The sequence below is a fragment of the Rhinatrema bivittatum genome, chromosome 1 (assembly GCF_901001135.1).
Source record: "Rhinatrema bivittatum chromosome 1, aRhiBiv1.1, whole genome shotgun sequence".
NCBI classification, from domain to species: domain Eukaryota; kingdom Metazoa; phylum Chordata; class Amphibia; order Gymnophiona; family Rhinatrematidae; genus Rhinatrema; species Rhinatrema bivittatum.
Window position 1 is genome coordinate 37,346,134 of NC_042615.1, and position 23,083 is coordinate 37,369,216.

Below are 23,083 nucleotides of genomic sequence, written 5' to 3' on the forward strand. Positions count from 1 at the left end.
TCATCGAGTTATAAATATATTTTGTAGTCTGAAAAAAATAAGTCGTCATCAGCTAGATGGGAAAATCTAGGGGAAGCAGAAGAGAAATGGGCAGAACTAAAAGGAGATGACGTAAAGGCAACTTTTGCTTAGGAAAGTTAAATAAAGGAAACAGGGAAAAAAGGCCACCTCGGTTTTCTAAAGAAGAAGGCTGAAAATGTAAGAGAGAAAAGGTTAGCATTATAAACTAAGAGAGATCATGGAACGAGAAGGGCAGGCAACAATATCTGGAAAAGGTAAGAGAAGCAGGGAAAGCAGTCAGAAAGCCAAAACTTCAAATGGAAGAAAACATAGAAAACACAGTAAAATAGGAGGACAAGACATTTTTTTTAGATATGTTAGTGACAGAAGGAAGTACAAAAATGGCACTGTGAGACTCCAAGGTGAAGGGGAGGAATATTTAGAGGCTGATGAGGAAAAAGCAAAATTGTTTAACAAATATTTCTGTTTGGGGTTTAACTGTGGAAGGGCCAGGACCACATAAAACGAATATAAATAAGACTGGAAGTGAGGTAAAACAAATTGATTTTCAAAACAGTGTTTTCATGAAGAGCTAACTAAACTTAAAAGTAGATAAGGCAATGGGGCCAGACGGGATACATCTGAGAGTACTAAAGGAACTTTGAGGAGGTCTGGCAGCTCCACTCGCTGACCTTTTCAATGCTTCTTTAGATTCAGGAGTAGCTCTGGAGGACTGAAGAAGGGTGGATGTAGTCCCTGTTCATAGAAGTGGAAATAAGGGAACTATAGGCCAGTGAGTCTGACCTCTGTGGTGGGCAAATTATTGGAATCGCTGTTAAAACAGAGGACAGTGCAGTTTTGAGAATCCAGTGGATTGCACGATCCGAGGCAGCTTGGTTTTACCAGAGGTTAAATCTTGCCAGACAAACCTGATCAACTTCTTTGATTGGGTGACCCAGAGAGTTGGATCAGGGGAGAGTGCTAGATGTAGTGTACCCGAATTATCAGGAAGGCCTTTGACCCAGTTCCGCACAGGGGAATTATAAATAAATTGAGCACCCTTAGCATATTAAGTCCTTAGACCGGGTTCTTTTCAACATTTTCACGAGCAACATTGCAGAAGGATTGTCAGAAAATGTTTAGTTTTTTTTGCTGACGATACCATAATCTGCAACAGAGTGGGCAGCCTGGAAGGCGTGGAAAACATAAAGAGGGATCTAGCAAAGCTTGGGGAATGTTCTAGGGTCTGGCAGTTAAGATGTAATGCTAAAAAATGCAGAGTAATCCATTCAGGATCCAAAATCCCAAGGGAGAGGTACAGTATTGGAGGTGAAATTCTTCTAAGCAAAAAAAAAAAGGAAGAGCGAGATCTGGGGGTGATTGCATCTGATGATCTTAAGGTGGCCAAACAGGTGAATAACGCGATGGCAAAAGCCAGAAAGATGCTTGGCTGCATAGGGAGAGGAATGGTCAGCAGAGAAAGGGAGGTGAAATTGCCCCTGTGTAGCTCCCTGGTGAGACCTCACTTGGAATACTGTGCACAGTTCTAGAGAGCGCACCTTCAAAAAGATATAAACAGAATGGAATTGGTCCATGTTAATGGGCTACTAAACCTTTTACAGCATAAGGGAATCTGTAAGCATTTGTATTTATTGTAAGAGTTTGTATTTATTATTTACTTTTACATTGATCTGTTACCACTTGGTCCGGTTCTCTCCTTTACCTCAAGTTCTAAGTTCCTACAAAGTTAGCCTTGTTATTTTATACCCTCTTGTTATTTTATACCCGATGTAATTTTCCAATATTGGTTCTGTGTAAACCGAAGTGGTATGTACTAGTACATGAACTCCGGTATATAAAAGCCTTTAAATAAATAAATAAATACGGGGATAGATTTAAAGATCTAAACATGTGCACCATAGGCGGAAAGGCAAGTCAGGAGAGCTATGATAGAGAGATTTAAATAACAAGAAAGGAAGCTTTAAAACAAGGGGTTATGGGATGAGAGTGAAAGGTGGCAGATTCAGGAGCAATCTTAGGAAATATTTCTTTACAGAGAGGGAGGGTAGTGGATGCATTGCACAACCTCCCCCATGGAGACAAAAAAAAACCCAACAGTATTTGAATTCAAGAAAGTATGGGATGCACACAAAGGATCTCTGAGGGAGCGATGGGAATTGTAAAACTAAATGAGTTGGGCGGATGGACAGACTAGATAGGGCAAATGCAGTCTTTTTCTGCCATCACCGTTTCTATGTTTCTAGGAGCAGTTGGGAGTGAGCATTTTCCCCATAGACACAAAATGGGGCAGACCTCTGCTTAACACGTTGGAATTCATAAAGTCTCTCCCAGGAGAAACTTTGTGGAATCCTCCATAAACCATCAAAGCTCCTTCGAAATGCTGGTATTTGTAGAACTGGCTCCAAAAGTTAATAACTGCCCATGCAGACTGTTAACAACGAAGAGAAGGTTACTCCAGTTTAGGAATATGTCTATTTGTACAGCTATGTGCTCATCAGCCTTGCTTCTTCCGAGACCTCTTAACAATACTGGCAGTCTCCTCCCAGCGCCAGCTGCTTGCAATAAATCAAGACAAGCAGCTAAAGGCACAGCGACCGACATGATAGGTAAATGTGTGACTCTGCTGCAGCGGGCCAGATATGCAAAGCGACATTTCCCCCCTCTTCCCAAGCTTCCGGCCCAGCTTCTGGCAGGTTCAGTTCACAGATCATAGAACAGCTGCTGCTGCTGCTGCACCCGTCTATTTTACAGGATCCTAAAATGTGTACGTTTTTCGTTTAAGATGTACACAAAATTAAAAAAAAAAAATGAACCCTGATCAAGAGCCTAAGGGAAACAGAAGGCAAGACTCAATTGGTAACTAAAAAGCAAACCCACAGATAAATATATAGATTTCTTTTACATCATTTTTCAACTTAGTTGTGATATTTTCTCTATCTCAAAGAAGCCGATAAATTATTTTCTCTGCTTTCATAGTACGAATCCTAACCTCCCTCCTGAATTTCTCTGGAGAAATGGAGATTTAAACTTTAGCCTACCCAGTCGCTCAGAGGAAACTAACAGGAAGATGAATGGATGAGATAAACAGCAAACAAATAAGAAGAAGATGTTTAAAATGCCTACTCATCCTAGCCAGTGCCCTGCTAGGAGCTAATGAAAAATATTCAGAACATTTCAGCTGCACGACGCGTGGAGTTTACACACTTGGAAAATGTTTAATACGTCCCTTTGCCTGGTTTCCTTCGCAGTTCACTGTATAGGAATCCCTGACAAACCAGCCCCCCCCCGGGAAAGCAAAACCCGCTGGGGGCTCCTTACCACGCAGCCCTGAGGAAAAAAGAGGAAAGAAATCGAGGAGCCGAGGGGCTGCAACTGGGCGCTGCTGGCCCCGGGGGGGGGGAGTGCAAAGCCTTTAAATTGCTCATCCTTGCTATCGTGGAGGGCGGATCGGCGAGGAGTGGGGAAGGTGCCAGTGTCAGTCGCCCGCCCCCAGAGCTCAGCAGGCGCCTGCTCTTCCCTCCACCCCCCTCCGCTAAGTTCTCAAAAAAGGGAAATTCGCAAATAATATCAGATCTTCCCCCGCACGCCCCCCCCTCCTCCCTCCCTCCAACCTATCCGCACGTCTACTGGGGCTTAAGCAACCTGCCGCCAGGAGAGATGGTGAGGAGCAGCAGAGAAAAGAACGAAACGACCGTCGCTGTTTTACCCTGCTCCTCCCCCCCCCCTGACACCGATCCGTGCACAAAGCCCCCCCCCCCCCTCCCTCCGGAAGATCCGATCCTCAGCAGGGCTGCAGCTCCAGCCCCAAGAGCCTGCACTCTTCCCCTTTACCTCTCCCTCAGAGCCCGCCTCCCTTCTGACTACAAAGAGGAGCCCGCAACCCCCTTCCGAGCAGCTGCAGCAAGGCGGCGGATCGGTAAACTTTACTAATAATAATAAGTAAAAAAAAACCCAACCGCCCACAAATCGGCCACTGTCTCAGCAGGGACACCCCCCTCCCTTCCCAGTGCAAATGTGTGTTTATATGAGATCGGCAACAACCTCCGCGGAAGGAAAACCACATTCACTTTACGTAGCGTATACCAAGTAACAGATCGCAGGCATTTAATATTATATATATCTCATAATAATCTTATTAACTGTAATTTAACAAAAGCTCAGATCACTACAGGAATATGGTGGAGTGTCAGGAAAGGCTCCAGCGAGGTTTTCTGCTTCCTGTTTTCTTTGTAAAAGCTCGCGCTCTCTCTCTCTCTCTCTGGTCTCAGAATACAAAGCCCTCCTCCTCCCCTTTTGTTCCTGAGGCCTGAGACAGTGCCTGACTGCAGCCAGGCAGAAGGGCACAGGTTTTGTACACCACTTACTGCAAGGCGATGGGAACAAAAAAACAAACAAACGAGAGTTTCTCTGCTAAGTGTTGCCTTCTTTTTCATTCTTTGCAGTTTTTTTTTGTCGCCTGTAGAAGAGTAGCTCCTGTTCTTTCCCTCCCTTCTTTTTCCCAGTGCTCTCCTCTATGCCCGACTTGCTCCTTTGGCTGCCCCCCCCGGCTCTCTCCCTGCCTCGCGCCTGCGGCCGCAAACTCCCGTAGGTACAGAGGTACCCGCCAAGGAAAGTGGCAAAAAAAAAAAAAAAAAAAAGTCTAAGCAGATCACAAGGTTTGAAGATCTAAAAAGTCAAAATGAGAAAGGATTTACAAGTGCATCGCAAGCATACTGTTCTGTCAGTCACTGTGTGTCGGCGAACAAAACCATTTGCAGTTACAACGGCAAAAAGAAGCGATTCGGATCTGAACTTTTAGGGATCGGACACAAGCTTCCAGTCTGCACATCATAACGCTGCACAGACCCGGAGTGGGTGGACAGGAAACCTTCAGGCAACGACGCTGGGGAAGAGCCGAAAAGCCACTCGGCAGGGAGCCCCCAAGACACCCCCCCCCCCCCTCCGCCCCCACACGAAGGAAGGGAGGGTGAGGGCAGTGCTTCCTGCGAACCGGCGCACGCACCATCCCCGAGCCCGACAGACAAACAACTACAACAACAACCCACCCACAGCCACCCGCTGAAACAGAAAGTGCAGCCCCAGGGAGCGCGCGAGCCCCGCCCCCGGCCCCGCCCCTCCCCCTGCACACAGTTCACAGGGAGCCGCCCCGACTCCGCCCCTACTACTGCGAGTTCGCTCACATGGAGCGCGGCACGGGGGAGGCAGGCAGCGCTGTCGGAACCGAGTCACGGAATCGCCCATTCCGTGACAAACGTGCATTCAAGACGGGGCTATAAATACACGCTGCAGCTTGCAGGTCTGCGCCTCCCCATTGCACGCTCGCGGGGGGAGCTCTGCCGCTTCCCACTTGTACAATCTTTTTTTTTTTTTTTTTGTAAGCTGTCATTGGAATGTACAACTTGAGGCATTCAGTTCCAGGTTCTGGAATCGGTGGCCATTCTCGCCAGAATTCCAACCTTCTCCGCCATAAAATCAATCCCAGCGATTAAAAAAAAAACCCTATATGAGGGGGAAGCCCCGAGGTTTTTTAGTTCAGCCCCCCTTCATTCTTTTCTCTTTAATCACCTTCGTTTGCAAGACATCTAAAAACCTTCAGGGTACATTTTTCCCATAACGTGTTCTTTTCGCACACAGCAAGTGTCACAAACTTCTATCGCCAGCTTCTGCCGCACCATGCGTAGGAAAAAAAAGTGGTTATTTAAAGTTTGCACAACTATCAACTTCTCTTTTCAAAAGGCTTTCAAGCACATCCCTCTGTACTACTGTAATATAAACTTTCAAGATGCCGCGCATCCAAGACTATAAAAAAAAACAAAACAACAACAACAAACCCACAGCATCTGAGCTTATGTAACAAACTAATGCTCTTCCAAGGAAAACCCCCAAACATTTTATAGGAAACTTTGCATCCATGCCGATGCCGTCAAGCTCCTCCTCCCCATCCACCCCCAAAACAAAAACCACGCAGCCAAAGCCAGCAACTGCTTCCGAGCCACGGGTGGCCACCCGGCCCTGCCCCCCCTTACCATGATCAGCGTGTGGTTGCGCTGCTCGGCGGCGGCCGTGGCCGGCTCGGCATCCGGCTGCTGTTTGCTCTGGAGGTGCTGCTGCTTGCTGCCTCCGCCGCCCGATTTCTTCGCCCTCTGCTCCAGGCTCCTCTGGTAGAGGCTGACCGTGTCCCTTCGCTCCAGCTCCAGCTGCTCGGCCTGGGCTTGCTGGTAGCGGCTCTCGCAGTGGACATGGTGCTTCCTGCAGCCCTCGATGCGCTGCCGGAGCCTCTCCACCACCGTGCTGTGCTTGGGGGTGCCGCCGCTATTGTTGGTAGTTGCCCCGGCGGGGGCACTGTGGCCGGGAGGAGGGGCATTATTGTTGCTAGCACCTGGAAGAACGAGACTGCCGGCCAGGCTAGCGCCGATGCACAGGCTGCTGCCGGCGGGGGCTGCGAAATCCCCCATCCTAGTCCCCGTGCACACTATTTTGGAAGAAGTTTTTTAATCCACCTTGTGATCACCTCCTCCTCCTCTTGTCTAGGTAACGACAAAAAGAAAAAGGTACTTAGTGGGAAGGGGGAAACGACATCACGAATGGTTCAGGCAGTCCTAGAAAAGGTTTGGGGGGTTTTTTCCCCCCCAGTTGTGGAGAAAAAGAGAGAGATCCTCAAACAGTGCAAGAGAAGGTGCTGAAACAAGACCATGCACCCAAAGAACAACAACACCAAAAAAAAAAAAAAAAATCACAACCGAGGAGGAGCAACAGCAGCAAATCGGGTTGCAATCCCAGCTCCTTGGCTGCCAGTTATTTTATTCGTTTCCCCTGTATATTCCATCCTTGGTACATAAATCCCCAGCAGGAGCCAGACGGTTCAAGCACGGTGTCCACGGGCGAACGAGAGACAGCCCCCAACACATTCCTGCATTCGTCCCTCCACAACCGTGCACGCACAGCCAGACAAGACAACACAGACAGACCGAGGGCAGCGCGCTGCCTCGCTGCAAGGGGGGAAAGACAACAAAAAAAAGTTTTGCTGTGCGTGCTTGCCCCCTCGCCCCAAGTACTTTTCTGGCACACTTTGCACCTCCCGGAGAGCAAGCTGTGCTGCTGCACGCACGCACATACAAATCCTCGGGTTTGCGGGGCAAGGAAGAATCCGGGCGACTGCTTTAAAAAAAAAAAAAAAAAAGTAGAGCAGTGAAGTCTCCCAAAGGCTGAGCTGCTAAGTGTAAAAGGCTCTGCCGCCGAGGCTCAGCCTGCCGCTGCGCCTCCTGTCACCATCACAATGATCGAGCGCTCCCTCCCTCCCTCCTCTCTTCCTCCTCCTCCTCCTCCTCCATGCCAGCGGAGTGATATCAGGACAGGAGCTCGGGTAAACAGCAGCGGCGGCGGCGGCAGCAGCAGCAGCAGCGAGAGGCCGGAGGGCAGCCAAAAAACCCGGCGCGGAATCCGCCAGAGAGCCCCCCCCCCCCCCCCCCTCCGGCTCCCCCCGACTCTCGGCGGACAGGACGAGGGCGCCTGCAGCCGGGAAGTTTTCACCTTTGCTGTGTTGGTTCGGAGGGAGGATGGGTTCCCCCCACTACCCCAGTAGTATTATTTATTTTTTCCCTTCGGGCAGGGTTATGACACTGATGTAGATTTCCATAGTGTTTACAGAACTCGATGCAAAGCTTTCTCACTTTTTTTTTTTTTTCTATAGCAATTTCTAAGGAGGGGGAAAAAAAAAGGCGCAGGTGATCTGCTTCTGGATGAAGGGAGACTTTTTTTTTTCTGGAGCTACCTGGCCTGCCCCCCCCCCCCCCCCACCTGAAAAAAAAAGAAAACCAACATAAAGTTTGGATAATGGAAGGAGAGAGAATTGCGTTAATCATTTATTCTAGGGCACTCGGCTTATGTACATTTACCTGCTACACTCCTGCCAGCGCTAAATAGAATATAATTATTGTTTGTACCTACGTCTCCTGTGATAATCATTATGTATCTACTGTAACTGATGGGAAATGCCTAAATAGAAATAAAGTTATAAAGAGAAAAATAACAGCGTTGTTTCTCCCTCCCTCCCCCCCCCCCCCCTGATAAAACTACTGCCATGAATGCAAACTATTGGGATTTTTCGAGCTGTGCGATCCTGGCCCTAAGAACGAATGACTTTGCAGCAGGAGCGCGTGTATTGCACGCAGCCAGGTCACATATAGCAGGCAGACTTGTTTTATCTGCTGGTCTGGGAGTTTGAGGATGGGATATGATTAGATACAAGTATTGGACTGTTGGGGTAATCGTCTTAGAATGTGCTACATACAAGAGGTGGGATTTCGTCTCCATCGTTAATCATTATTTGAAACTTTTGAGTTTCTCAGTATCCTGCTCAACCTTCTGTGAATGCACTTTTTTTTTTTCATATTCGGGGGGGGGGGGGGGCGGCAAGCATGGCCACCCCCTTACGAAATGTAACTCCTTTCTGCTGTTATCGGTGGAAAAAAAAAAAAAAAAGAGCCATATCGGCAGTTAGGTTTAGCAGCAGAGCCCTCAGTCATAAACAAAGCTGAACCCTCCTTCCTGCCACAAACAAGAGACTCAGAAGCCCAAGTGCAACCAGCGTGCAGCATTTACCCTGTCTGTCTATCCACCCACCTAGAAGACTTGGATACCCTCCCTCACACACAGGCCGATGCAATACGGGTGCGTGAAAATCGGGCGCTCGTGATTGGGTGCCCGCCGTCCTGACACGCACCCATCCACCTCTCCCGATGAAGTATGCCAACGAGCTGGTGCGTCCCTAGTGCCTCCTCAGCATTTGGCGCCCAGGAGCAGTGGCTGTGCGCGGGTTAGGAAAAAAACATTTTTTAAACAAGGTTCGAAAACGGACGCTCAGTTTTACGAGTGTCCATTTTCCTAAGCCATTGAGCGTCCGTTTTCTGAACCTTACCGCCATCAATACTTTTTTAAAAAATTGGGGGTTTTTTTTGCCCATGTTGCTGCTTTCTGCGGTTCCTGGCGATGATATTAAGTTGGAGGAAGCTTTTCTGTTGAACTTTTGGAGCTCCTCAAGACTTAACGGCAGCTCCGGGCCGGCATTAATTTTTGAGGGTTAAAATGTGCGCGTTGGGTGCATGGTTATTTTATTTACATCGGGGGTGCTACCTGATAGCCTCATCAATATGCGATGAGTGGTTAGCTACGCGCTGGTTTGGACGCGCATTTTGGACGCGCTGATCCCCTTATTGCGTCAGGGGTTATGGGCGCGCATCCAAAAAAAGCGCGTCCAACCGCGGGTTGACCTGCGCGCACGGTATTGCGTCGTCCTGACACAGAAAGAGCAGGGAGGGTGGAATTGAGTGGGTGGGTTTCCTACCACTACAGTAGTGAGAGTAGTGGGTGTTAAAGCTGCATTAGGAGAATTTTGCCTTGAATTACTGCACATGTTGTACTCGGTTGCATTACCGAATTTCATTGCTAGCAAGATGTAAAAAGCTTCAGGTTCCTTGTTAGGGGAAAGAATGAAACGGAAATAGGAAGTGTAGTTGGTAATATAAACGGCCGTGTCGTCGTCGTCCCCCCCCCCCCCCCCCCCCACACACACACACACATGTTCACTGCCTCCAGCTGGAGAGAAAACTATTAACTGACTGGTGGCTCCAAGAAGGCACCAAGTCCTTGATCGACTGCCAAAATAATAGTAAACTAGCAGAGCTCCCCGACATCCTTCGTCCTCCTGAACTCTTCTCCTTGCTTCTTCCGGGTTTGCCCCTGAGCTATGTAAATCTGCTGTTGTCTGTTCCATAACAAGAAAGCACTCCCTTGACCCTGTTAGTTTCTATCCGCCCAGCTCTCTTTTTCCCTCTCTCCAAGGTTACATAAGTAAATGTCGGCAGATAAGGGCTCTTTGCCCATCCGTTCTGTTTGGTTGCCTGTGCCTGTGCTATTCTAGCTCTGCTTGTGCACCTCCTAGATCTTACAATCAACCTCTGCCTAAGGAGCCGGGTCCCGGCTGCCAGCCATATGGACTAGCTGTAGGACTGATGCTCTTTTTTTGGGGTGGGTTTTTTTTGCCATTTGCTGAGGAGAGCAGTAGAGTGGTCCTGCTGCTCATGCAGGGTAACCCAGTTGGTTCAGAGAAGGTAGCAAAGGCCTACCAGCAGGATGCCCTCGTCTCCTCTTCCAGGGACCTTGATGCAGCCTTACTGCTGATCAGGGCAGGTGGGCTTTGGCCACTCCCCCCCCCTTTTAATCCTCCGTGGGTGGAGGGGCACATGTGCCGTGTTTCCATGCCAAGCAATACAACCTAGGTGACACTCTCTGTTTTTTATCCTCCCTCTTCACCACCACCAGTGAAAAGAGGAGGAGGCCTCCTCCTTGTAGCTAAGAAACATCTAAACCTCAAACCCATTCACGCAGTCACCCCCCCCCCCCCCCCCCCCGATCTTGAAATAGGTCTTTTCAGGTCTGCCGAATTGCAAATCTGTCTAGTATACTCCCCTCCTGCACTCCTCGACTCCAACCCCTCTCCCCTTATTGAATTCATTGTTGACTCGATCAATGCTGATATCCCCTCCATCATCCTCGGAGACTTTAATCTCCATGTCGACTCCCTACCCCCCTCCTCGTCATGTGAAGCCTTCATAAAGTCCCTCCACGCGATAGGATTTCAACAAATGATTACATCTCCCACCCACAAAGCAGGACACACACTGGATCTGGTGTTCATCAACTCTGCTGTCCTCTCCACCACTACCCCCACCTGCACCCCAGTTCCCTGGTCTGACCACTATCTAATAGAAGGCCTTCTCTCCATCAAAGCCCCCCCCCCTCGCAACAATGCCCACTGCACTACTATAATATCCAGAAAATCTTGTCCCAGCGATGAACTAGCTGCCGCATTTATCAACCGCCCTACCCAACCTAGTTTGTTCTGACCCTGACTCAGCGCTAGAATCCTGGAACAACCTCACGGCTGACATCGCCAACAAACTCTGCCCTATCTCCAAACGTGTCATAAGCACCTCCTCCAAACATGCAAATCCATGGTACACATCTGAGCTAAAAACCCTAAAAAATGAACTCAGACAAAAAGAGAGAAAATGGCGTAAGGACCCAACCATTCAGCATTCTGCCGTCTACAAAACGGCACTACACTGCTACAGACTGACAGCTCTAAAACACAAACCTGATTTCTACGCTATGAAAATCCATGATTACAGATTCAATCCCAAAGTGCTCTTCTCGTATGTCTCAAGTCTCACTAAGTCCATCCCTCCCACTATACCTGACTCTGATGCAGCTTCCAAATGCGAAGAAAGTGCTACCTACTTCCAGAGCAAAATAACAAACCTCCTCTCCTGATTCCCCGCCTCCCCCAACCCGCCCCCCTCCTCCCTCTCCACCTACCATGCACCCTCCCAGCCTGCAATGACTGCCCTCGACTATACTTCTCCCAAAGAAGTAGAAACCATCCTCAAAAAACTCAAACCTGCCTCCCACCCCAATGACACTATCTCCCCTAAAGCACTATTGGCCGTCCCTAACTCCATAGCCCAAGCCATAACAGACATCATTAACTGCTTACTCTCCCATGGGACTGTCCCTGACATACTCAAACATGCAGTAGTCAAACCTCTCCTCAAGGAGCCCTCCCTAGACCCGAAAGACCCTTCCAATTTCCACCCTATCTCAAACCTCCCATTTATTGCCAAGCTTATTGAAAGAGTTGTTAATACACAACTTATGGACTATCTTGAAAACCACTCGATCCTCCACGTCTCGCAATTCGGCTTTCGGAAACATTTCAACACTGAATCGCTACTTCTCACCCTATCTGACCACCTCCTGAGAGGAATGGACCAAAGTCACAGCTACCTCCTTGCCCTCTGCGGCTTTCGACACCATATGCCATAATCACCTCTTTACCCATCTAGAAAGCATTGGCATCTCAGGCCTAGCCCTTGCCTGGTTCAAATCCTACCTCTCGAACAGAAAGTTCTCTGTTAAAATTGGTAATGCCTTATCCGATTCCCATCCTCTACAACAAGGAGTCCCACAAGGTTCATCACTCTCATCCACCCTTTTCAACATCTACCTCACCCCACTCTGCCTGCTTCTCTCTGAACTCAAACTAAAGTTCTATCTATATGCAGATGATGTCCAGATCATCATACCTATTCACAACTCTATCTCTGACACCCTGAGGCACTGGGAAAACTGCCTCGTGGCCATCAACTCTCTACTCACCAACCTCCACCTCGCAGTCAACACCAACAAAACTGAACTTCTACTTATTTCCCCCCACTCTCCCCCTTCCCCCCCCCCCCCCCCCCCCGTCTAATGACCCCAATCTCAACATCACCACAGCCCAACCCTTCGTAAGGGACCTTGGAGTTCTCCTTGATCAACAACTCAGCATGAAGAAATACGTCAGCTCCATACTTAAAGAAGGTTTCTTCAAACTCAATGTCTTAAAAAATCTTAAACCACTACTATACACCCAAGGCTTCCGCACAGTGATCCAAGCCACTATCTCCTGTAAATTGAACTACTGTAACTCATTCTTCCTAGGGCTCCCCTACTCCACAATAAAACCCCTACAAATGTTACAAAATGTGACTGCTAGAATCATCTCAAATACCCTCCCTTAAAACAGCCCACCTCTCCTCCACACGCGACCGTACCCTCTCAATTGCTCGCCCTTCACTCTGGAACTCCCTCCCTCCAAACTTACGCCTTGAACCATGCACCATCAAATTTAAAAAGAAGTTAAAAACATGGTTATTTAAACAAGCCTATCCGGATTAGCCCTCCCCCTCCCTCCTACGATGCTATACTATCTCCCATATAGACTATCCTATATTCCTTATATTAAGGAGCTCTATGTTCACCTGTTGTTAAGCTACATTTCTACGCTGCTCTTGTGTTATCCCCCTCCCAGTTCTTTCTCCCTGTTAATAGGTACTTTCAAACCTGCTGTTCAAATGTGAAGCGGTATTATGTCCCTACTAATACCGGTATATAAAAGTCTCTAAATAAATAAATAAATAACTGTGTGTGTGTGTGTGTGGGGGGGGGGGGGGGGGGGTGAGATGGGCCCGAGCCAGGCTCAGGTGTGAACTCTCCCTCTCTCTCTCTCTCTCACACCCGTCCCTGAATCAAAGCCACGTGGCTGCCCCACGCTCTCTGTTCTCTGCTTCCTCCAAAGGCTGGGGGCGGGGGTGCTCTCTCAGATCCCAGAGAAAAGGCGGCAGGGCGCCGTTCTGGGTCGGTACTGTCAGAAGCGAAGCCCTCGGTAACGGACACAAAAAAAGGGGGGCTGAATTAGCAGAAGCCTGAAAGCTATGAGCAGCCGCGCCGCTCCTCAAGACCAGGGCTGAAGCCTTGACAGGCAGCAGGCCTGCTCACGAGTTCCAGACCCGCGCTGATTCAAACCCTTTTTTTTTATGGGGGGTCTGCTCTTTGCTCTGCAGTGTCTGCTTTCCTCCTTCTGTACCCTGCGATACAGGAGGAGAGGTGGAGCGGAAGGGGGGGGGGGAACAAGAGGACAGGGGCTGGATTAGGGAACAGAGTGGCCGTTCACTTCTCGGTGTGCTTCAGGCTCAGCCCCTCCACTTCCCTTCCCTGCGGGCCGCCCGGTGGGGGAGGGGCTGGAGCCTGAACAGAAGGCCAGAACTGCATTCCAGGTCCTTCCCCCACAAATTATTCCCTGTCCTTACCGGCATCTTTTGTACTTGTCTCAGGCCTGCTTGAATTCTTGTTGCTACCTCTGCTGACAGGTGGCTTCCAGGCACCCATCACCCTCTCTGTTCCTCTCTCCCTCTTGCCCTTATGTTTTGGTTTTTTTTTTAAATGGAAAATGCTTCCTTCTTGTACTTTAAGTCTACAAAATGTTTCGCCCCCTGCCTCTTTCCTTTCTCTCTTCCAGCAAGTATATTTTGAATTTAATTCCCTCTTTGCAAGTCGTTTGTTGTAGGCCCTGATTTATTTTTCTAGCCCTCCTCTGAACTCCTTCCATTCTCTCAGTGTCCATGCAAGGATATTCTCTGCAGAAACAACAGCATTTGAGGCGGGGGTCTGGCTAGTGGCCTACACAAGGGCAACATTAACTCCTTTTTTCCTGCTGGTGGTAATGGTCCTCTTGCACCTTAGCGTGCTGTTAGCTTCCCTTGGTACTTCAGTGCACTGATTTTGATTATGTACATATGTTATGGTTTATATTTTGATTGTTATTTATGTATATTTTTATTTTATTTACGGATTTTTGTGTTATTCTGTAACCGAAACACTTGTTGAGAACGGGTTCCCCCCCGTGGAAAGACGTGACCCAGCTGAAACTGAAACACTTAACTACCTTCGGGTCATCCAAGACGCAGAGCCGGCTGAACCATTGAGCAGAGTAGGTGATCGCCAAGGGCACCAGAGGTGAGGGAGGTGGCAAAGAACAGAGCAGTTACAGCAGCACCGACTCAATGAGCCGTCAGTGCTCTTGATCACTTTGTCTTCACATCTTTTGGGTGCACAAATCAACAGCCACGTCAAACACTGCTTTTCATCACAGATTTTGGTTATTTTTGGTGTTTTAGGTTTTATGCTTATTTTTCTAAGTGGTTGGATTAGCTTTGTGTCCTCACCTCTGACGGAACTGGAGTTTGCAGCTTTGTTCCCAGGGGCTTTGCCTATGGTCCAGGGACCAGTTAGGGAGAGGATGAGGCTGGACACAGAGCAGAGCAGAGAAGAGCTACTCTGCTCCCTCATGCAGCTCCCCCCCCCCCCCCTCCTCTCCCAGGCAGCTGCAGAGAACGGTAGGGGGGGAGGCTGCAACTGACAGCAGAGCAATGAGGAGAATCAATTTTTTGCGGTCAGATTTCTGTTTCTAATTTGCGGTCCCTTAGTCCAGGGATGAGCAAACTGAGGGGTGGGGGAGGGAGGGAGCTTGAACAATCCTGAAGGAGGGCACTCTGGCTGCCCAATCAGGGAAGAAAAAAAAAATGGCTACGCTGTCAAGTCTCAGGAGGCCCAGGAGGGAGGAAGCTGCCAGAACATTGTGATTATAGTCATAAGCGCGCCACGGCGTAGCCATGCGTCGTTTTCGGTGGGGCCAGGGAGAGCAGGCTGCTTTTGCTGTGGTGGGCCCAGGTGGGGAGCTGCCTACTTTACAGCAGGGCCGGACATGGGAACAGCCCCCCAGGAAGATCTGCCACCCTCATCCCGGGGGGAGCCGGGTCCCTACACAGGGAGAGAGATCACAGCTGTTGCCCGCCAGGGGAAAAAGTAGTGATGAGATAAGGGGGGACAGGAATGGGCAAAGAATGGCAGAGAGACTGAGGAGGTGGAAGGGAGAATAAGAGCAGAAAGTTTAAAAAAGTTATAAAAGCAAATGAAAGCACGAGAAAAGAAAAAGATGAGCAAACTAAGAATAATCAGTAAAAAAAAAAAAAAAAAAGAAAAGGAAAAATAAAGTTGAATTGGCCAGGATTGAGTTTTTCTCAACTTTTAAAAAAATGGTGTCCGGAGCCTAATTCTTTTTGAACAATTTTCCCGCCCTTACCATTGTGGCCTGCGTGTCTGGCTGTAGTGTGGAGCGTGTGTCTTTCCGTACCTGTGAGTGTGATGTGCTCTGTCTGTCTGCGTCTCTCTCTGTCCTCTCTGTGTGTCTGTCTCGGTGTGGTGGGTCGGGTTCCTGTTTCTCTGCGGATGTCTGTGTCTAGGTTTGGGGTATCTTTGTCTCTCCATTTGTCTTGAGTGTGATGTTGGCATGGGTGCATGGTGTCTGTGCCTGTCTGTGTAAGAGGTATCTGTTTCTCTCTGTGTCTGTCTGCCTCTCTGTGCCCATGCAGGTGTGTATGTGAGCTTACTCCTTCCAGCGACTCGAAAAGAAACAAAATAGGGGCTTTGAGCTACTATTTGGCAGCGTGGCTGCCTGATGAACACTCTTCATGTATGCATAGAGAAAGAGAGAGGGAGAGAGTAACCCATCATGGGGACTCTTACCAATTGCATGGATGGTAGTGGGGAGGCCACATCTCAAAACGTTTGCTTACCCCTGCCTTAGTCTGCATTCGGTGAGGGTCTGTCTGAGTTCTATGTGTGACCAAAGTGAGGGAATCTGTGCGTAGTTTCTGTGTAGCAGCTCAGCTTGTTCTGTTTTCCCAATAGAAAGGGTGTTACATATGTAAAATAGTAACATCATTAATGAAGTGCTGAAACACAGCAGGAGCGTTGGTTAATTCGAACGGCATGATGAGATATTCATAATGGCCGTACCTGGTATGGAAAGCCGTCTTTCACTCGTCGTCACCCTCTCGAATCCTGATCAGATTGTAGGCTCCTCGAAGGTCCAATTTCGAGAAAACCTTGGCAGGGCTCCTGTATGTATATATATATATAGATATATATATATACACACTGTGTGATGTGTGTATATCTATCTATATCTATATATATATATATATATAGATATAGATAGATATACACACATCACACAGTGTGTATATATATATATCTATATATATATATGTGTATATCTATCTATATCTATATATATCTATATATATATATATATATATAGATATATATATATACACACTGTGTGATGTGTGTATATCTATCTATATCTATATCTATCTATATATATATATATATATATATATATCTATATCTATATATATATATATATATATATATAGATGTAGATAGATATACACACATCACACAGTGTGTATATATATATATATCTATATATATATATATATATATAGATATAGATAGATATACACACATCACACAGTGTGTATATATATATATCTATATATATATATACATACAGGAGCCCTGCCTCCTAACTTTTAGAAAAAGACTTAAGACTTGGCTGTTCAAGCAAGCTTTCCCGGACACTATATAATGACTTCACTATCTCCTCCTCAAAGCAAGTAGCCCTCAACCATCCTTTTTTGTACATAGTATTTAAGTTGTATATTGTTTATCGTTACTAATTTCTCTCTCTCTTCCTCCTCTTCCCAGTTCTGCTACCCTTGTTAAATGTAACTGCACCTTCGGGTACCTTTGTTCCAGTTTGATGTATCTACTGCACCCCCGTTTTATGTAAACCAGCAAGATATGTTTTCATGATTGCCGGTATATAAAAACATTAAATAAATAAATAAATAAATAAATAAATAAAATACATACAACCCTGGGCTTATACAGGGAGATTCACTTGAAAGAGACCCCAAATATTCTGTTGTAATTTCCATTAGGATGAAGCAATCTGAACCAAAAAATATGCTACATACTGTTATGGTTTGTTAGTGTGTGGATCCTGGGCCGAGGTGAGAGTTGTCACCGCTCACAGGGAGGAGCCCTGTGAGCCTCACCGTCGGGAGGCGTGGTCCCAGCAGACGTCAGAGACAGCTATGGAATAGAGTCTTTATTAGATAGATAGAAGAACACAGCCCGCGGAGCAGGAGTGCAGGAGAAGTGGTGATGTCAGAGTAGAGGGGTATACCCGGAGGGAGTACCTCAGAGAAGGAGATCCGGTAGTAGCCTGCAGGGCGGGGTATGCCAAGGAAGTCTCTTCATAGTGATGTCAGGTCGTGACCTGTAGCGCAGGTACACTGAAGGAGTCTCTCAGCAGTGACGATATGGTAGTGACCTGTAGCACAGGAAATACCCAGGTAGTCTCTCCGTAGTGATGGTATGGTAGTGGCCTGCAACACAGGGTACACTGAGCAATTCCCCACAGAGATGGTATGGTGGAGGTTCAAGGCATCAGAACACGGAGAAAGTCCTGGAGATGAAGCGGTAGTGGCCTGCAGCGCAGGGCACACCAGAGTAGCTCCTACTAGAGAGAATACGGTAGTGGCCCGAGGAACGGGGTACACTGGAGAAGATCCCACAAGAGTAGGTAGAGTAGATCCGTGGAGTTAGGTACTCACTGAAGGGTAGTTCCAGGAAGAGTCCTGAGGAGCGGGACAGGCAGCAGTCCAAGGCAGAAGGCCCTCTGAGGAGCGGATGGCCAGAGATGAGGAAGGGCCCCCGAGGAGCAGGTACCCAAGGCATCTCACGCTGAATGCAGGAACAGGAAGTCCATGAGCAAGAGCGGATTCAGCAATGAGGGAACTCCTTGCTAACTCGTCGATAGGCAGGGCCAGTCAGGTTAAGTATAGCTGAGCGAAGACGTTATCACAAGGGGACGCCCCCGAGGTTCCCGCCATGACGTGTATAAGAGTGGCCCTTGCACGCGCGCGCCTATGTGATTTTTGGGGCAAGATGGCGGTCAGCAGCGCCCGTGCTATCCTGGGAACGCCAGGCAGGTCGGCAATCGCTGGCAGAGGTCGCCGTTCTTTCCAATACTGACAAGGCAGCAAAGAAAGAAGTGAGCATTAGTGGTCGCAGCCATCTGCGACCTACGAGCATAACAGTACCCCCCTTCTTAGGGCCCCTCCCCATGGGTTTCGTTTTTTTAAGATGAGATTTGTGGAATTGCTTGATCAATTCCTTGTCGAGAATATTGATCGCGGGTTCCCAACTGTTCTCCTCCAGACTGAAACCATGCCATGAGATGAGGGACTCCCATCGCCTGCCGCGTTTTCTGTCACCCAGGATGTCCTTGACCTGGTAAGTGATGTCCTTTTCAGCTGTGAGAGATTGAGGTTCAGGTGTCTTTTGTGAGAACTCCGACAGGATGAGCGGCTTTAAGAGAGAGATGTGGAAGGCGTTGTGGATTTTAAGTGAAGAAGGTAACTAGAGGCTGTAAGTAATTGGACCCAGGCAGCGAAGTACCGAGAATGGGCCGATGTATCTGGGTGCAAATCGAGCGGAAGGCAGTTTCAGGTGTATGAAGCGGGTACTGAGCCACACTTTATCTCCAGGATGCAGCTGAGGAGCTGGAGACCACATAACCTAGAAAGGGAACAGAATCCTGGTGAAAGGAACACTTCTCCAGTTTAGCATATAACTTGTTGTCTCTCAATCTTTGTAAGATGTTGGCGACATCCAATTGGTGGCTCTGAAGGTCTTGCGAGAAAACCAGGAAGTCATCCAGGTATATCACTACACAGCTGTAAAGCATATCCCTGAAGATTTCGTTCATCATATTTTGAAATACTGCCGGGGCGTTGCAGAGGCCAATTGGCATTACTAAATATTCAAAATGGCCATCGTGGGTGTTAAATGCGGTTTTCCATTCGTTGCCCCGGCGTATCCTGACCAGGTTATATGCTCCTCGGAGGTCTAATTTAATGAATATTTTGGCTCCATGGAGCCTATCAAAAAGTTCAGATATCAGTGGCAATGGGTATTGGTCCTTCTGGGTGATCTCATTTAAGCCGCAGTAATCTATGCATGGGCGAAAGGAACCGTCTTTCTTACCCACAAAAAAGAATCCGGCTCCGGCAGGAGATTTAGAAGGCCAGATGAAGCCTTTTGCCAAGTTCTCTTGAATATATTCGGACATAGCTTTCATTTCCGTCAGAGAAAGTGGGTACACCCTTCCTCTGGGTGGTTCGGCATTGGGTAGCAAGTTGATCGCACAATCAAATGAGCGATAAGGCGGCAAGGTATTTGCAGCCCTTTTGGAGAATACATCTTGAAACGAGGAGTACTGTATGGGAAGGCCTGGGAGAGAAGTGGTGGTGGTCAGGCACAGCATCGGAATCACAACCTCTAAACACTTCCCATGGCAGGATTTGCCCGATTGAGCCAATTGTAAGGTGCTCCAATCGAAGTGTGGTGTGTGCATTTGTAACCAAGGTAGTCCAAGCACCACAGGGTTTTTGGCTTTATCTAAGACCAAAAAGGAAATGGTCTCTGTGTGCAATGACCCAGTGCAAAATTGGATTCACGTGGTTGAGAGGGTAACTTCGCCTGATAACGGCTCGCCGTGAATCAAAGACAGTAGCAGGGACGAAGGTGTGCGGACAGTGGGGATTCGTAGGTGCTTCATGAGTTGCTTGAGTATGAAGTTCCCAACGGCCCCAGAATCCACCAGGGCTAGAGTATGGAATTTGAGGGCTTCCGAGTTTATGGAGACTGGTAAGGTCAGTGGAGGAGATGGTACGGTCAGGCCTAGGAGGAGTCCTCCGGTGGATCCTAGGCCTGGGAGTTTCCCGGACAGAGCGGACAGGAGGGAATCGCATGGCCTGGCTGGCTGCAATACATACTCAAACCTGATCTTTGCCGATGATGTCTCTCTTTAGCGGATAGATGACTGCGACCCAATTTATTTATTTATTTATTTATTTATTTATTTATTAACTTTTATTTACCGACATTCGTGAAGCACATCATGCCGGTTTACAATGAACTCAAGGAGGAAAATTACAATAAAACAATACAACAATACAACAATAGATCAATGAAGCAAGGGGGAGAGTGGGGAAGGAAGATAAGGAGGGGTGGGAGAGGGAGGGGATAAGGAGGGGATGGGAAAGGCAGAACTGATAGATGAAGTAAAAACAAACTAGAAGAAACTATATACAGATGACAATATGTACAGTTACAATCAACTTATGTAGAGCTAAGGAGGTGTTGAAGGGCCGGCAGTAATAGGAAGAACCAATAGGATATATAGGAAGGCCGGCAGTAAGAGGAAGAACCAATTGCATCGGTTCTTCCTCTTCAGTGCTGGGATTAGGAGCAGTCTGAGCGATAGGTGTTGGGTGAGTACGATAAGTGCTGGATGGCATCTGGATGGCCAATAGGATATATAGGAAGGCCGGCAGTAAGAGGAAGAACCAATTGCATCGGTTCTTCCTCTTCGGTGCTGGGATTAGGAGCAGTCTGAGCGATAGGTGTTGGGTGAGTACGAGAAGTGCTGGATGGCATCTTCTTGAGTCCCTTAGTCTCGTGCGAGCGTTCACGCAGCCGACGATCAATGTGAGCGGCCAGGTCGATGAGAGAGTCCAAGGTCTCTGGGAGTTCACATGCTGCTAATTCGTCTTTAATGCGTGAACTTGGACCCTCCAGGAATATAGCACGCAGGGAACCCAGATCCCAATGTAATTCTGAGGAAAGGGGTCCTGAACTCAATGACATATTCAGTCAGAGGTCTGGCACCCTGTTGTAGATGCAGGAGTGTGGATCCAGCGATGGTCTTGTGAGCAGGGTCATCAAATACAGAGCAAAAGAGGGCTAAGAAGCCCGACAAGTCATTGAGGATTGGGTCCATTCGCTCCCAAAGGGGTGGTGCTCAGGCCGAAGCCTTCCCATCAAGGAGAGATAGGATGTATGTAGTTTTAGACACTTCCTCAGGGAAATACGCATGTTGCAAGGAGAAGTGCATGCTGCACTGATTTAAAAAGCCCCTACATAACAGGGGGTCACCGGTGAAGCGAGGGAGTGCAGGCAAAGGTACCGTGGGCCGGAACGGCATAGCCTGTGGAGTGGAACTTGGCTTGGCAGGCGTCGAGGTGGAATCCAGCCAGGCGCTTAATTAATTGATTGGCGTTAGCCAAAGTCTCTACTACCTTTTGTTGCTCTGAAATTCGTTGGGCCGGTTGGCTGAGACCTGTGCCTGGTGCATGGAGTTAGCAATCTGTTATGGTTTGTTATTATGTGGACCCTGGGCCGAGGTGAGAGGTGTCACCGCTCACAGGGAGGAGCCCTGTGAGCCTCACCGTCGGGGAAGCATGGTCCCAGCAGACGTCAGAGACAGCTGTGGAATAGAGTCTTTATTAGATAGATAGAAGAACACAGCCCGTGGAGTATATCATGTAAAAAGCAAAGAAAACAAACAAACAGATCCAACCAAACATGTAATAAAACAAAAATCAATGTATTTTCTTTGCAGAAAGCCAGAAATAATCATAATTACAATAAAACAGCATTAATCATCAGAACAGGAGCAGAGCAGAGCTAGGACAATTCATATTACAGCCAACATGAAAAAAAAAATTTCAAATTCTGGTGTCACCTCAGCAAAAAATATCCCTCCATTGCTAAACATTTTGTGAAGTAACAAAAACTCCTGCATAAGAACATAAGAAATTGCCATGCTGGGTCAGACCAAGGGTCCCATCAAGCCCAGCATCCTGTTTCCAACAGAGGCCAAAACCAGGCCACAAGAACCTGGCAAGTACCCAAAAACTAAGAAGATCCCATGCTACTGATGCAATTAATAGCAGTGGCTATTCCCTAAGTAAACTTGATTAATAGCCATTAATGGACTTCTCCTCCAAGAACTTATCCAAACCTTTTTTGAACCCAGCTACACTAACTGCACTAACCATATCCTCTGGCAACAAATTCCAGAGCTTTATTGTGCATTGAGCAAAAAAAGAAACGTCTAGAACCTTGCCTTACCATACAGTCACAGCACTGACTCTCAGGACTCAAATAGTAACCTGATGAAGAAGCAGCAATGCAAATACTACACCAAACCCTAGAACATTAATACACTACTTACTGGAGTAACAGAACAAGCTGGACTACTACAGAGAAACTACACGCTAGCAGAAATACTGTACTTCAGTCACACACACACAGGTAAAACAGACTGACCCTTACCTAATATAGAAATAAGAGACTACAAATTAGAAACAGAAACATGCAGACAAAACTAAAATAGAAATGCTGATGCAATTAATAGCAGTGGCTATTCCCTAAGTAAACTTGATTAATAGCCATTAATGGACTTCTCCTCCAAGAACTTATACAAACCTTTTTTGAACTCAGCTACACTAACTGCACTAACCACATCCTCTGGTAACAAATTCCAGGGATTGATTTCCACAGCCCCAGCTTCCAGAGGCCCCGCACCCTTTGCAGTAGAGGAGGACCAGAAGGCTCATCTGCATACTGCTCCCAGAATCCCCCGGGAGAGGAGACCTGAGGTCACCGCAAGCGATCCAGGGATTGACTTCCACAACCCTAGCTTCCAGAGGCCCCCACATCCTTTGCAGTAGAGGAGGACCAGAAGGCTCATCTGCATACTGCTCCCAGAATCTCCCAGGAGAGGAGCCCAGAGGTCACCGCAAACGATCCAGGGATTGACTTTCACAACTCCAGCTTCCAGAGGCCCCACACCCTTTGTAGTAGAGGAGGACCGGAAGCGCGCGCCGTTACTCAAAGCCTTCCATTAACTGAGTGAAGA

General features: G+C 47.8%; 1 protein-coding gene across 1 annotated transcript in view; it reads right to left on the reverse strand.

Annotated features, from left to right (window-relative positions):
• The window catches only part of MAML3 (mastermind like transcriptional coactivator 3), a 576,691-nt gene extending 569,404 nt beyond the window's left edge, over positions 1-7,287 (reverse strand). The window contains exon 1 of the mRNA XM_029596416.1: positions 6,048-7,287. Coding sequence (XP_029452276.1) covers positions 6,048-6,476 — 429 coding nt within the window. The 5' untranslated portion in view covers positions 6,477-7,287. The remainder of the gene's footprint in view (positions 1-6,047) is intronic.
• Between the last annotated feature and the right edge of the window lie 15,796 nt (positions 7,288-23,083).